The sequence below is a fragment of the Belonocnema kinseyi genome, chromosome 7, assembly GCF_010883055.1.
Source record: "Belonocnema kinseyi isolate 2016_QV_RU_SX_M_011 chromosome 7, B_treatae_v1, whole genome shotgun sequence".
Classification (NCBI taxonomy): domain Eukaryota; kingdom Metazoa; phylum Arthropoda; class Insecta; order Hymenoptera; family Cynipidae; genus Belonocnema; species Belonocnema kinseyi.
The window spans coordinates 54,557,232-54,574,420 of NC_046663.1; the positions used below are offsets into that span (position 1 = coordinate 54,557,232).

Sequence of the window (17,189 nt, forward strand, 5' to 3'; positions counted from 1 at the left end):
TATGAACAACGAGGTTCAAAGAAAGGCGTAGCCGGATGTCGGGAGAACCTGCTCATCGATAGATGTGTCTGCAAAGATGCAGCATTCTACCAGCGTGACCTACCGATGGCCTGGATTTATTATCGGAAAGCTTTCGATTCGACCTCCCACAGACTTATCATCTGTCTTTTGGAAATCTTAAAGGTTCATCCGCAAATAGTTAGGTGCATAGAGAGATTGATGCCGCTTTGGAAAACCAGATTTACTATTTCATCTGGAAAAAATCGTATGACAACTAACAAGGTCACCTTTCAGAGAGGTGTCTTTCAGGGCGACACCATGAGCCCACTCCTCTTTTGCCTTACATTATTCCAACTATCTCTAGCACTTCGCCATTCCAACGGGTACTTGTGCGGCAAACCTGCAGATCGAAAGAACAAGGTCATTTATGTATTTTATATGGACGATCTTAAGATCTATGCTAAAAACAAAGAGCAACTACATCTAGCTCTGGGGATTGTCGAACGATATACTAAGGAAATTGGAATAGAAGTTGGGTTAGGCAAATGCGACAAGGTTTATTTGAAGCGAGGAAAACTCAATGACAATGGCGTGCCACAGAGCCGCATTCAGGATGTGACATCTATAAAGGATACTCTCCGAAACAGATACAAACGTCCTATCCACCAGATTTGGTCTTCCGAACTGTCGGCCAGGAATAAAGTATCTTCAACGAACATGCTTGCCATCCCGGTAGTAGTCTATTCATTTGGAGTAGTTCCATGGACGAAGAACGAGCTTAGATCCCTTGATATCGGGACAAGAAAGGTTATACACATGAACAAAAGCATGCATCTTAAGTCTTCCGTTCCGCGACTGTACATCTCACGCCGTCAAGGTGGTCGCGGAATATTGAGTCTTGAATGTCTTCACAACAGGATTATTCTGGGTACAGCACACAGAGTTGCAAATGATTTCCACCTTAACATACCTTCGCCACATTTTGAGCCAAGACATTCCCGATGATAGCTGCAGGGCGTGCCATGCACATCCCGAGCATTTAGTTCATATATTATCTAGTTGTCCAACTCACGCGGAAACGACCTACATTCAAAGGCACAATGAGGCACTAAGAGTGCTTTATTACCATCGCTGTCACTCTTACGGCATTAACCTTAATATCGCTCTTCTAAATGCTCCTAGGGAAATCTAGTCAATTTCGAGAATGGGTAGTGCCGCATATACTGGAACACTATATTCTCGACAATTGTTTTAATTGTCCACTCGAGGTCTGACATGGTTCTTCTTGACTTCGAGAAGCGAACCATGTTCGTTATCGAATTTTCGGCACCAGCTGACAAAAACGTCATAACCAAGGAGAATGAAAAGAAAGAGAGGTATCGAGACCTTATAAGGGCGTTGCAACGATTGTACGCGGAATATTCGGTTAAAATAATCGTTCTTCTCATCGATGCTCTTAAAGGTGCCAAGCTTTCACTTGCTAATGGCCTAAGAAGCATCCCTGCGTGTCAACAATATGCTAAAACACTTGCGGGAAAAATGCAGAAGACGGTTGTCCTTGGGTCGCTCCGTGTTCTTAGGGTGCACGAGGCTTTTGCTGGATCGTCGTATTGATTCCATTACAGACTGTAACCACCTATCTCACGGTCGTAAGACGTGGTTGTGGCTGAAATTTTACCGCGATTTCGCTGGGAGTGAGTGCAATTTTCCAGGTTAGCACCCGCTCCCGGTGGAATGCTGCGGATGTCCTTATGACAAATTTTAAATTATATATATCCGAAATAAAAGTTTTCTTTTGAAAAACGAATTCAGTTGACTTATTAGCAAGAAAATATGAATTCTGATCAAAAGCTTAATGTTCTACGAAAAAAGCTGAATTTTTAACTAAAAAGATGAATTTTTGACAGAATAGTTGAATTTGCAACCCAAAAGGATGTATTTAAAAAAATTAATTTTTAACCAAATAATAAAATTTATAACTAAACAGATACTCCCCAGGAGAAAGTTTTTGCGAAATTGCAAAAGTTACGTACAAGAGTGAAGAACCTGCTACCGTAAGAAATCGTAAAAAATGGTTTCGCCCCCTCCGCCCCCCTCTCAACTGTCCCGTAATTAAAGTACGGTCCCTTATAAGGCATAGATTTTTATTTTTAATGTAAAGTACAGCATACTCTCACAAAACGGCTTTTCTGGACAAGTGCCTTTCCCTTGCATTAGCATTGAATTCGTTAAGCGCCTTCATCGAAGAATTACATTCGCGTGCATGAGACGATATCCAAATAATCCACCAATAGGTCTTAGAGATATTTCTCGCCAGGCCTTAGGGGCGTGGCTTAACTAAGCGGGCGCTTGGTGAGGTCCGGGGTAGAAGTACCCTGCGCTTTGCGAGAGTATTCAGCATTGCAGTGTCGATTTAATTTAAAAATATAAAATTATAGATTATAATTGAGTAGCTATGATAGAATTTTTTATAATAATTGACTTGAAATTTACCTGGCGTGTAATATATGTGAACAAGGCAGAGCCTCTAAAGAATCAGCTTCTAAGCCGAAAGGTTCATTGCAGCTACCACAACGTAATTCTAAATCTTCTTCCATCGTTGCCGCCAATCTTTCATGATGATTTTTTTGTTCTTCATCTCCTAAGGAACCGTAAATTCGCGATAACCTGCACCTCACTGTTCTTACTAAGAGCTGTAAATAAAAATATATAATTTTCCTACGTATTTTAAAATTCCTTTTTTAAAATAAAAAAGTGTTTGAATCTTTCCCAGGAAAAAAAAACACATTGTATTTTCTTGAAACGTTTAAAACTTTTTAAAAATCTTTTGTTGCCTTAAAGTTTTTTACGCTCTTTCTAGAAATTATAGGAAATGATTTTAAACGATTTGAAATTTCTTTCGACTTCCTTTGAAAATTTACTATCAAAAATAAGAAATCATTTGAAATATTCCCAGTAATTAATTTTTGTTTATATTCTTAAAACCCTGAAAAATTATTGAAAAGTTTCTTTTTTTGAAGCCTTCGAAACTTTACATTCAAATTTTATTTTAATCCTTGCAAGTTTAAAATTATTTTTGAATCTTTCTAAAAGTTCTAAATATCTCTTTTACTCGAATTATTTATATAATTTTTTTAAATCGAAAACTTAAAAATTTCCCTTTAAAATACTTTATATTCTTTTTATAAATTTTAGGAAATCATTCGAAATGTTCCTAAGCCTTTTTCAGTTTTCTCTGAGAATTCATTTTTTAAATTAAAAAATCAATTAAAATTTTCTCACGAATCTTAAGGAAATTATTTGATTTTTTAAAACCCTTAAAAATACTTGAAAAGCTTCTCAAGTTTTTGTTAAAAATGTTCATAAATAACTGATTCCATTACAAATCATGCAATGAGGTCTACATGAGGTGGTCATAATATTTTGGCATGAAAGTATGATAATTCTATACTCAAAATAAAGAAACACGTGTTTCACCGTCTGGCTGAATAATTTTCCAGGAATAATGAGCTGTTGAAGATAATCTTATAATTTCATAAAAACTGCCAAAATAATTTTCAAAATGATGACGCTTTTTGCCAAACATACATATTTCGTTAGTTTTTCTTTCGAGTGATGAGGAATTCTTAGCTCTATCGAATGATCCGAGAAAATTTTCTAAATTTTTGTTTAAAACTCATGAAAAAAAATTATTTAAAAATTTTCCAGGAATTTAACAAAAAAATTGTATTCTCTTGAAACGTGTTGAACTCTCAAGCGGCTTATTTATTTGCAAATTTTCAAAAATCTACGTGTTGATCTCAATTTTCTGAAACATTAAAAAATTTATGATTATTTTAAAATCTTTTCAAGACATTTGAATGTTCGTTAAACTTTCGAAATTTTAGGAACTCATTTGAAATTCTATGAAATCTTTTGCCATTTTGTCCTGAAATACAATTTAAAATATAAAAAAATTATTAGAAATTTTCCCAGAAATCTGAAAGAAATGGTATCCTCCTGAAACATTTTAAAATTCTTAAAAAGTTTCTTTCTTCGAATTTTTAAAAAATATACCGTTTGTTAAATATTTTGAACGCTTTTTAAATATTTAATCAGTTTCGAACCTTCTAATATATTTTCTAAATATCTCTTAAACTGACTTGATTTCTTTATGAAATTCATTAATCTTGCAGCTTGAAAATTTTTCCTTTAAAATTTTTATATTTTTTCTCTTAATTTTTGTACATCATTTGAAATCTTTTTAAGAATTTTTCAGTTTTTTTTCAACATACATTTTCGTTGAAATTTTTCTCTGAATATCAAAGATATTTCTTGATTCTCTTGAAACCTTTCAAAATACTTAAAAACCTCCTCGATTTATTTTTAATTTTGTAACCGTGCAAAATTGAAAAATTCTGCCTTAAGCTCTTGTAAACATTTTTTAGATTTTAGGAAATCATATGAAGTGTTTTGTTTGAAACTTTTAAAAATATTTTTAAGTTGTACATTACTTTTTACTCTTTTCAAAGCTTCTACATATCTCCTTAAGTTATTGGATCTTTTTCTTAAATGTTGCAGTTTTGCAAAGTTGAGATAAATGTCTTCATAATCATCTACATATTAAGAAATGAACCTCTACTTTCTTATTATAATTCTATTGAAAGAATTGTTGAAATATATAATAAAGGGGAATCGACTGACAGAATAAAAGAAAATTAAATCTGAGAATAACTTGAATTAAGTTTAAAATTGTAACGTAATACTTCTGTGAAAGAGAATGAAGCTGAATGCAATAAAGCTTGCTTAATTCGATTATCTGCAATGAGACTGTTAAACGGAACCTATATCGATATTTGAATCAATAATCAAAAGGACGTCATTATTAATTGGATTTAATGGATAGTAATTATTTAAAATAAAAGGGAAGCTTTACCTTTGCACCAACCGACCCGGCAACTTCCAATAATCGAGTATTAAATTCTAGAGGTCTGCAATTACAAATTTTGTGTTGCAACCTCAGCACTTCGAGACACCTTGCTGCACCATCCATAGCTTCCATTTGACACAAACGATCACCAGTGGCTGCAGCTGATCCCATGGCACTTTCGTATTGGCGAAACGCCTTCTGCAATATTTCCAAATTTATTTTAGACTTTATAACAAGATTTCTTTATTTTGAGAAACTGTGTGTCAACTAAAGGCTAATTGTGTGCAGCTTCTAAACTAAAAAGATAGAGTTTCTATCTTTTTGAATAGTTTTGAATATTTATGATAGAAAGAGATGACGAAAATTTATTTCATTCTATGTTCTTTTCAATCTAAATTCACGACTATCTATTTCAATGACATCTGCTCTACCTTATCCTATCCTTTATTTACACGGAGAGAAATTTGAAGAGATTAATTGACGGAAGCGCGTCATTTTAGAGCTAAAGTTTGTACGTGATTTAAAGTCTCGGATTCTGTGATCTAAAAGCATGACATTCGAGACCTGAGAGCAACGGGGCGTGGACTAATGCCTGAAACCTTGAGACCTATGCTTTAAAAGAAAGTGTTCCGTGATCTACCTGTCAATTTAAATTTCCGTCTACTATATTTGTCAACTCTCTTTTCTCTATCTCATCCTATCATACGTCAATCAACATCTATCTTTTTCTATCTCTCTCAATTTAAATTTCCGTCGATCCTTCTGAATCCCCCCTTCTCTATTAATATGAACTTCCGTCTATATTTTTTAATTCCCTGTTCTTTATCTCATCCTCTCCTACGTCTACACACGTCTACTTTTTTCCATCTCTTTCACAACCTGGAAGATCCCGCACCAAATACATGGTGAAATAGGCCCCGGTGCAATTTTTAAAGTTTTTGATATTTTTAGTTTATGCTCTCCTGATCAAAAAATCCTAATGGTAAAAACTCAAATTATAAACAATTTTTAGGCTACGACCATTTAAAAGTGAGATTTTGATACATATTTTTACCCGTCGAGTGGAATAAATCACATACTTTTTCCCCCACAATTTGAATTAAGCTCGTGAAGGTTTAGGTAGAAAAAGAATTGCGCGGATGAACAATGCGATATAATGGCGTTGGAAGTGATAAGCGCTAAGCGTCAAGAAAACGTGCAAACGTGAAATTCGATTTCTATTATCAAACGACGTTTGGTTGTCTGAATAGGTGATGAAAATAGCTAATTCACAAACTTATGACAATAGCTACTTTCGTTCGAAAGATTGCATCCTAAGTTCATCGCAAAACGCCTAAGTTGAATGGCCAGAAAAAGAGTCGATACCCAGCGTTGCAATTTGGCACTAATCATCTAGTTTATGTCAAGCAGTCTAAAATACCATATAAGAAATGCTTATCTCGTCCTAATGGTTCCACTTTAACTCCAAATCTGAGCGTTTAAGAAAGCATCCAGACAACAAAATCAAGTTTCAGCGTTGCTGTTTGGCTCGAATTAACCAGTTTAAGGCAAGTAGTCTAAAACATCTCACAAGAAATACTTATCTCGTTCTTACGCTCCCACTTTCACTTCAACGCTAAGCGATTAAGAAATCACCCAGGCAACAAAATCAACTCCCAGCGTTGCTGTTGATGAGGTGTTTTAGACTGCTCGATTCAAACTGGCAAATGAAAGACAAACAGCAACGCTGGGAGTTTATTTTCTCATCTCAGTGCATTTATTAAAAGCTTAATGTTGAAGGTAGGATCGAAGCGTTGGCACAAAAGGTGAATTCTGAAAAGGTGCTTTAGAGAACTTGACATAAACTGGTTGATCAGTGCCAAACTGCAACGCTGGGTATCGATTCTTTTGTTTGGCGATCTAACTTAAGCGCTTTGCGACGAACTTAGGATGCAATCTTTCAAACAAAAGTAGCGTTTGTCATGCGTTCGTGAATTAGCTATTTTAATCACTTATTCAAAAACCAACGGTTTCCTGATAATAGAAATCGAATTTCGCGTTTCAATTTACTTATTGAGTATGGTTTGAATTTGCGCGTTGTCTAAACGATGAGCGCATCAATTGAACGCCTAGCGTTGATTACTTCCAACGCAATAACATTGCATTGCGTGTCCGTGCAATTCTTTTTCTGCATGAACTTGCACGAGATCAATGCAAAGGGTGGAAAAAAAGTCTGTGATTATATTATTATGATTTATTATTCAATAATTTTTAATTTTGATCTAAGGTCGATACAATTGATTAAGCAGCAGAATAAAAAGAAGTTACTTACAAAAATTGTACAAAAGAAAAAAATATCTTAGTGAATCAAGACAGTCACGTCTCCAGAATGAATGCTCTTATTTCTAGATTCTGCCGGGTATGCAATGCAACTTTGCACAGCTCGTGTGGACAATTAGGGTTTAAAAGACTCAGCCAATAAAGGCCATTGACTTTCGTTGTTGCTGAATGACCTATGATTGATATTCTTGAGTCAGAATAGGCAGAACAAACAGCTAGAAAATAATAAGGTCCCATGATACTGACAGGTTACATATAGGCCCGAGTCTAACAAAACGGATACAAACCCTGATCAGCTCAGAAGTCTGAGTTGAACAATAATAGAAGTTATATAAAAAGGTAATCTGAGAAGCAGATATGATTGAAAATCCGGATGGAGTTTAAGATGTGGGAAGACTAGGAGACTACTTTAGCAAAGGGATCTTTCATAGTTGGAACCTCAGAGATAATCAGAAAAGTTATTTAGAAAAACATCCATATTTTCAACCAGCTTCGCAGAATCCAAGTTAAGTTACATTTTCTCTGAGTTACATAAAGTGAACATATTTTTGAGCTGGAGAACACAGTTATACTTCGGGCTGCCATCAGGTTTTAAGGGCATTGCCTTCAATTTATAAAAATATCTTTTAGGATGCCTGTCATCAGACATACCTAACAACTTGATGACCATCTCAGCGCTGACTTAAATATATCATAAGCTAACTGTAATGTATCTGTCTCTAAGCGAAAGGCAAAATTCGGCGTGATGTTGGTACGCCTAGTATTTTTTTTACAGAAAGAGGGCTGTAATTTCTTGTCTGAATCAAAGTACCTTAATCCCCAGACTTCTATCGCGTAAAAAAGAACACTAAGTGTGAGGCTACGAAAACGGGTAGTATTAGTTTGCCAGGCATTAGATTTAGATGCAAGTAAAATCTTGAAACAGCACCTATAGCAATATTCGCAGCAGATATTCTTTTTATGAACTGTCTATAAAAAATATCCGAGTCTAATGTGTTCAAACCGAGATAGACAAAAGCTAAGTGTGCGTAGAAGAATTTGTATTCACATGGCCGACCTTTGTGGTATACCATAACTTCTGATTTTGCTTCGTTGACCGTTACAAAATTGCTCATACAGTATTGGGCGATATGGTTCATTTTTGTTTGTAAGTTAGCCTGAGAGTAAGCGAATATGACTATGTCATCAGCATAAGCAAGTAGGATAACGTCACATAAGTTATCTATTGAAATTATATGTATACCGTGATTTCGTAAGTACTCTTCTAGATAATATATGAAAAATGCAAAAAGGAGAGGACTATGGAACTCACCTTGAAGCACTCTACAAGTTATCTTTACGGACGAAGTCAGACCCTCGCAAGTACGAATAGACATGTTAGTGTTATCATAAATTTGTTATAATTCATGTAAGTTTAGTGAACATGCCTATTCCTAGAAGTTTGCTCCATAGGTGACAGTGGTTTTCTGAGTCAGAAGCCTTTTTTAAATCTATATAAAAACCAAAGATTTGTCGCTTTGGGATAGACAAATTAATTTGAATTAAAGAAGTTAGGGTATAAATGTGATCAACACAACTTTTTCCAGGCCTGAAGCCGGCCTAATTTTCTGGGAAAATCTTTACCTCGTTGACCCACGAAGTCAATCTCGTCAACAGAATTTGAGAGAAGATCTTAGTAATACTATTTATAAGGACAATGCCCGGGTAATTGTGAGGGTCAGATTTATCACCCTTTTTATACAACATAAATGGATGTATTGTGGCCTAGCTAGCTGGGACTCTTTCCTCAGCTAAGATCCCATTTGAAGAGGCGCCTTAAGTACTCTACTCAATTTTCCGAAAGGTTTTTAAAAAATTCATTTCGAATCGCATCCTTGCCCGGCGCTTTATTGCATTTACATTTCAATAAAGAGGCTTTAATTTGATCAATCGAGATATCATATACCAATAAAGGGTGTTTGTTTACAAGGCACTGTATACAAATGGGAGCCGCCATCGTATAAAGAGAAAAACGAAGGTCTCGCCATGCATGTATGCTTACATTGTTAGTCGAAGGAGACCGCAATCTAAATCTATTGACCACTGCCCCAAAATCCTTAGGATTATTATAAGCCACTAATGAATTCAGCATTGCATATTCGTACTGTCTCTTCATGGCCCTACGTAACTCCAGAAAATATCTTTTGATTACTAGATATTTTGCCCCCTCCGTATCGTGAAAACCCGACCTTTTAAAGACATTTAAAGATTGGCTAAGCCTCCGGCGCGTGACTCTACATTATTTATCAACCCAAGGTAACTTCCTTGGAGTATGCTATTAAGGCTTTGCAAGTCAATTCAACTTTTCGACGACAGATGAGATTCTGACAATTAAATATATATATATATATATAGTAACATTTGCGGTTTTCATTCTAAATTATTTTATTGTGCAATAACAATGAGTCTCTATTTACACTTGTGTCCATCTGTATGAAAAAACGAAATATCAACACGAACCGAAGGATGGTCGGATGTCGTAGGCAATTCATCTATTGCGCCAATATTAGACGCATCGATATCGTTAACATTCATACTCTGGAATCAAAGAAAAGTATCATTTCCTGGAAAGTCTTTCGGAAATATCCAATTTAATATCATAAGCTCACCACAATCTGGATAACCCGATATAACCCCGGAAAGGTCCTTTTCAAATGTCTGCTAGAACAGCTTAGTATTCATAGATGGTTTAAAGGAAAACATTACCCACAATAAATTGAAATGCCCTCCACCAACATTGAATAAAAATACATGTAGAAGAAATTATTAAAATTTTAAAGTTAAATATAGCTTTGTTTATAAAAATTGCTAAGCCCCCACTAGGGTGGCTGACTCTAGCAGAACGTTGTGACTATTTACAAGAGCGGTGTGATCAGGGATCCAAACAGGGGATTCTAAATTCTGTAAAGTTACCCATGTCTGGCACAGGCTGATGATGTCCGAGCTGAGTACGTAATTTGCGATATCAGAAAAATTCGAAAGGCCGTGAGTATTCCAGAAAAAGATTGCTGCCCTTAGGAAATGGAGATATGACATCCTGATTAGCGTCTTTTTTTCTGCTGTAGTTTCTGAACTTTACCAGGCCTAGTAGGTTTTTGACTTTTACACTGACGCTTTTCCGGCTTTAAAGCAATTTTTCCTATTCAGGAGTCTAGGAAGCTATCCGATCGATCCGTTATAAGCTTTTGTCTTATTTTGGGTTAATTTCTTGACGAGGAGTGTGTTTCGGGCGAAATTTGTTTATTTCCCTTTACATTTAAGAGGGATTCGAACTCCGGGCAAGAGAGCTGACGATCCTCCAGCATAATACTGCTACCCTTAACAAACACGTTAATACTCGCATTTTTTAGCTTGTGACAGAAAGGTTCCGCTCTTTGAAAGCTGCGCGTTTCTTGAGAACCTCCTGCTTCCATCTGCTAGAACTGAAACGCCCCAGGACGGGCCTACTGCCTTGCGACCTCCCCAGATGATGAATGGTCTCAATTTTCGACTCATTAAGTGAGAGGCCAGCACTAGTAAGAATATTGAGAACGAATGAAAAGAGATTCCTGTTAGATTTCTCATCGTCCGATAGGTTGTGAATAAAAACATTGCAGGAGCGGGCTTGTCGCAGGAAGAAAGTCAACCTGGCGCTTGAATGAACTACACTTTTCCTCTGATTCCTGATGACTTTCTTTCAGCTTTTTACAGTTTGTTTTGGATGTGCTAAATTCAATCTTTAGAGTATCAAAATCAGGGTTTAATTGAGCTATGTCAGTTTTAAGAACTTTAACGTCCTTTTTTGTTTCCTCAAAGTCGGCTTTGATGGAGTTTTAAACTTTCAGCACATTTGAATCGCTACCGATTTTTTTAAATAGTAGCTACTTTGAAAGTTGTTGATGAGAGCGACCGATCTAAATTCACATTTATCTTTTTCAGCACCCTCTTCTCTATCTCATTCTATTCTTTATATAACCAAGTAAATATTTTCCTAGTTCTCTGTCAATCTAATTTACCATCTATCTTTTTCAATCACCTCTTCTCTATCATCTCATATCTTACATATAGCAATGTATACCTTTTTTAATACAACTTTTATACCTAATCATATACTTTATCGATCCCCCTCTATCTTTGCCTATCACTCTGTCAGTCTAAATGTTCGTCTATCTTTTTCCATCCCTTCTTCTCTATCTAGTCCTATCAGTTATCTGTCAATGTCAATCTTTTTCTATCTCGCTGTCAATCTAAATTTCCGTATATATTTTTTAATTTGCTCTTCTCTATCTCACTTTATCTTTTGTCTATAAAACGCAAATCACGTTAATCTTTTTGTATTTCTCTGTCAACCATAATTCCCGTCCATCTGTTTCAATAACCTATTCTATACCTCATACTTCTATCACATTTATATATTCTTATCTATTTTACAATCTGAATTGATGTTTTTCTATTGTCAGTACCTTCTTCTCTATCTCATACTATCCTTTATCTATCCACTTCAATATTTTTCTATCTCTGTGCCAATAAAAGTTCCTGTCTTTCGTTTTTAATCTTGTCTTCTGTATTTCATTGTATCCTACATCTACCAACGTCTATTTTTGGCAATACCATCTTTTCTATTTTATTCTATCCTTCATATATCCACGTTAATTTTTTACTAATTCTCTGTTAATTGAAAATTTTCATCTATCTTTTTCAAGCCCTACTTTTTGATCTTTTTCTTTCCTTTATCTATCTACGTCAATATATTTCTATCTCTGTGTCAATATAAGTTCCTGTCCATCTTTTTTTTTAATCTTCTCTTCTCTATATCATTGCATCCTGCATCTATCAATATCTATTTTTTGTAATACCCTCTTCTCTATTTCATTCTATCCTTCATCTATCCACGTTAATTTTGTAATATACCTCTGATATTCTAAAATCTCTATCTTATAATATCATGCATCTAGCCGCGTTTATCTTATTATATCTATTTTTCAATCCAAATTCACGTCTATCTTTTCACTGCCCTTTTCTCTATTTCTTCATATCCTTTATCTATCTACGTTAATATTTTTCTATCTCGCTGTCAATACAAATTCATGTCTATATTTTTTAGTCTTTTCCTAATTTTTCGATTGATTCCAGAATTTTAATGGATATAAAGTAATAAGAGTACTCAAACGCGGAAGATAGAAAAAGAGATAGATAAGATTTAAGTCTATATTGAAGAGATAGAATGAAATTAAGAAAAAGATAAGGATTCTCGGTAACGAAAGTTTGTGGAAAAGATAGAAAATTATTGATATTTGGTATAGGAAAAGTTGGCATTTAAGAATGCTGAGTAACCTATTAAGAGATATAGATGGGTTCTATAATTTATCCTATCCCCCAATTTCTATCATTATTTAAACTTTCTACTTCCAACAGGGGTGAAAGCAGTGCTTCGATAAAGAACCGAAAAAATAAAAAATTATTATTAAATTATCATGATGGTTTTTATTATTATCAGAAGTAAATTCATTCACGCGGAATGTGCGTTCACCTCTCTGGATTTTTATTTCCTAATCATGAAAAAATAAACACTTAAAAAATACATAATAAGAATTTTCTCTAAATTAAAGTTTTTAAGAATTTCAAAAACGATTCAAACAATAATAAATTGTTATATCTAACAGATAAACATAATGTAAATAATATCTATACGTTTTTAATTTTTTATAAATACCAATATGTACTTGACTGATTGTAACTCTCATTATAATTAGTGGTTCTTTAGAAATAAAATATAATAAAATATCGTTTATTGGAATTATTCATGGAAAGAAGAAAAATTCTTTTTTGTTTTTCTTACTATCTGAAAGCTACAGCAAAATAAATTACATCTAACAATCAGAGAAAAAATATTGTATTGCCGATTTTCGAATAGAAATATATTAAATAATAGCAACTATGATTCGCGCGCTACGCACAAGAGAAGTTTCTTATGAGTCAAATTCTTAATATAAATATTTCAGGTAGCCTCTGAAAACGAAAACAAATTTTTGGTCGTTTTCCGGTTAACAACCCTGAACAAATTTTTAATTTAAGTATTGAATACAAAATGAGAGCACTGAAACTTTTCTGAATTTCATGTATTCATAATTTTTTAATTTAAAATAAGCCAATTTATCAATCTTTTGATCATTAAAAATATGAAAATTAGAAGCCTTGTAGTGTGTGAGGTATTATTTCTCAACCAATATCTGTTTTGATTATTTAGGACTCTGCTACTTCTTTAATTTTCAAGATAATTTTGAAACCTTTTAGTATAAGAACTTTCACAATCGCTTTATGTATCATCCATTAATATCACATAAAATCAATAAATTTTTTATAGTTTTGATATGACATTCTTTCGAGTGTGAAAAGTTTAATTTTTAACATTTTCATTGAAATGGAATAGAGAAAGTTCTATGATACATTTTCGTTTTGATAAGAGAAGGGAGTTTTTTTTATCTTAAACATTTTGATTAATATTTTTATTAAATTACAGCAGGGGAGATTCTTTCTTTTTAACATTTTTCTTATGATGAAAGGGAAGGATTTTTTACTTACAATTTTCTTCTGAATTTGGAGAGAGAAATATTTTGTTTTGAATATTTTCATTAAATTGGAAAGGAGGATATTTTGGCATTTAATTTATTTCTGAATTGCGCGAGGGAATTTTTTAATTTGTAACATTTCTTATGATATTTTAGTTTAGTTAAAAGAATTCAGATTTTTTAGTTAACAAATCTTCCCTCAGACGAAAAGGAGGAATTTTTTCTGAACAAGAAGAGATAGATTTTTATTCAATTGGAAGAGGGGACATTTTTGGATGTAATTTGTTTATGAATTAACCAAGCAAATTTGTGTTTTAAATTAATTTTTGAATTGAAGTAGGGACATTTTATATTTATAAAATTTTTATTGTATTGGATGTGAGGAAACTTTGGTTTTTAATTTTTTTTTTGAATTGGTAGAGGAAATTTGTTCAATATTGTTAGTGAACTGAATGACCTCCAATTTTGTATATTTAACATTTTGCTAGGGATAAAAGAGGGGAATATTTGGGAAAGTCTTTTTTTTTAATTTTGAGTTTGAAACGTTTAATTTATATAGTTTTTTCTTTCAAAATTATGCAGTTTTGAATACTTAATTTGAAAACAGTTTCATTTTCAGGGACTCTTTAAAATAATTCAGTTTTAAAAGCTTAAATTTGAATATGTTTGTTATAAGTCTCTTAAATTTTAATTGTTCAATTCCGTCAAATATAAAAAATTCTGCAAACAAGTGTCAAAAACGATATTCACTTCCCATGTTACATAAGCATTGTTAAAAAAATATTTGACCCTCAAAAATAAAAATAAATTAAACTTTTTTCAAATTTTAGATTTCTCTCTGTGTGAAAAAGATATATTTTTTCTTTTAAATGCCTTCAGGTTGAAAATTGTAAGTATTATTATTTATTCGTGAAAATAAACTTTTGGAAAGTTTTGTCCTGATACATTTTTTTTTATAAAAGGAAAAAACCAAAGATTGAAAAAATGAAAAATCTTTCATTTGAAAAAGTCAAATTTATTTTTGACTTTTACTTTATGAGACTTAATAGTTGCTTACATTTATATCGGACTTTTTCCTGTATATATCTCCCATGATACGTATACTTCTTGCATAGCTTGCTTGATCGCCAGAAACTAGTGATAACCGCGTGGCTTCCTGTAAAAATAAAACATAAATAAATCAAACAACTCTTTTAAAGGCCTTGATAAAAATTAAAACTTGGAAATGAAATCAATGACTATGCCATTTAAAAAGAAATTCACTCATAAAAAAATATTTTTAATTTATTATTCTCCGATTACCTCAATATTAAAATTTCTCCACTTAAAATTACCCATTTGCAAATTTTTTTACTAAACAAACTTTAAAACCTAAAATTAAAAACATTCTTATGAAAGCTTCAAAGCTAAAATCACTGAAATTTCAGAATATTATTATTTAGAAGAATCAGTCTTATCATCACAGGTAGTTAACATTAGTCAGTGTAAATTAGTGTGGTCCAAAAATGCATTGGAAATTTTGTTAGTTTAATTTATATGGGGACACCCCAAAAACTGTTCAAATCAACACAAAAATAGATGCATTTTTTCGTTTTGAAAAATTATATTTAGAGGTGTCGCAAGCCTCATGAAGTCTAACACGTATTTCCCATAAGAAAAAAATACACTTTTTGTTAATCTTTATCAGAATCCTAAATATTATCTCAATCGAATTGAAACTCAAGATTTTTTGACAATTAGCCATAGAATACGAATAAAATATCGCTTTTCGAATATCGACAATATAAGTCTGTTTTATAGGGTCCTAAAAACCCCCATAAAAAAATGGGTTTTGTGAGTTTTTGGCGCTAATTATGACTTTTTTGCGGCTTTTTTAAAATGCAAGTTGTTTCTTGTACATAAGAGACCATTTAAAACTAATAATGAGATGTTCACATGAATTGTTTAAACAATTTATTATTGTTTTAAACAATTTTCTCATAGAATAGAGTTAGAAAGACGCGGTTTTTTCAAAAATTTTCCACTTGTTGTCCAATTTTCAATAAGAGGGAAGTGACATTTGATCAATGTTAACAAGATTGATTGTTTGAACAATTTATAGTTATTTTAAATAATATTCTCTTTGAAAAATGCTACAGAATTGCAGTTTAAAAAAAATTCACTTTTACTCAAATTTTTAATTAAGATAAGTTATATAGTTAATTGGAGTGAAGGAAATTAATTGTTTTAACGATTTATTATTATTGTTAAAAATATTATATTTAAATAATGATAAAAAGAGACTATTTTTCCGATATTTCTGGCTTGTTTATCATTTTCAATTACAGTGTGGAAATAATGAATTCAAGTTAACAAAAAAAAATTGCTTACACAATTTATTATTATTGTTGATAATATTCTCTTTGCTTAATTGGTAGAATGTTGCCGTTTTTTCTGAAATTTTCAACTGTTTGTCTTTTTTCATTAGGCGTGACTTAATAGTTAATTATATTAAGCAAAAATAATTGTTTAAACAAATTATTATTGTTTATGAATAAACTCGATATTTCTAGGGTTGATAGGTTAGCCTGATTATGGTAATGCAGGGGTGGTTTCTAGGGGTAGAACACCCCTGAAAAAATTCTGTCTTTAAAAATCTTGAAACACGTCAAATTAAATTTTTTATTTTCTCATTATCAGTGCAATTTGTTACCCAATCCAGCTGATTTTATGAATTTTGTATAAAAAAAAATATTTAAAATAGCACATTTGCCCCTATTGAAAAATAGTTTTGCATCTCTTCGACATAAGAGTTGCCTCTGTAGAAACGCCGTATTATAAGAAACTTTTTGACGTTGATTTTATTTAAAAAGTTTCAATAGTTTTTGAGATATTGAAAAAAACTGCTTTCGGGGGTGAGTTTTAAGGGTCACTTTTACCCCCTTAAACTGTTTTTTCGCCAAAAATCCTCGAAATCTGTGGGGTCGGGTTGGGTTGGTTTCCTTGTTAGTGGCTTAATAATTAATTAAATTTAACAAAAAGGTTGTTTAAACAATTTAATATTGTTTATAACTATCTTTTCTCAGATAAGGCTTAGAAAGTTGTGGTTTTTTATAAAATCTTTACCTTTGATTCGCCTCCTTAGTTATAAACAATTAATAGCGAAAATAATTGACTTAAAACAACAATAATATTTGAAAATCATTTTTGTTGTGATTGACTTATTATTTCTTCATGAATAAAAAAGAGATGCAAAGGTAAAGATTTTAGAAAAAACCGCCACTTTCTAGCACTTCTCTAACAAGGAAACTATCCCAGGTGTCCCTCACCGATTTTGATGAAACTGCAATATGTTGTAGTACATCGAAAAATAAGAGACACGTATTTTTTTTTAT

General features: G+C 32.6%; 1 protein-coding gene across 2 annotated transcripts in view; it reads right to left on the reverse strand.

Annotated features, from left to right (window-relative positions):
• The window catches only part of LOC117177474 (43 kDa receptor-associated protein of the synapse homolog), a 157,965-nt gene that overhangs the window by 5,113 nt on the left and 135,663 nt on the right, over nucleotides 1-17,189 (reverse strand). For both annotated transcript variants that reach the window (XM_033368194.1, XM_033368195.1), the window contains exons 7-9: nucleotides 14,873-14,971; nucleotides 4,916-5,107; nucleotides 2,494-2,693 (exon numbers count right to left, since the gene is read on the reverse strand). In XM_033368194.1, coding sequence (XP_033224085.1) covers nucleotides 2,494-2,693; nucleotides 4,916-5,107; nucleotides 14,873-14,971 — 491 coding nt within the window. The remainder of the gene's footprint in view (nucleotides 1-2,493; nucleotides 2,694-4,915; nucleotides 5,108-14,872; nucleotides 14,972-17,189) is intronic.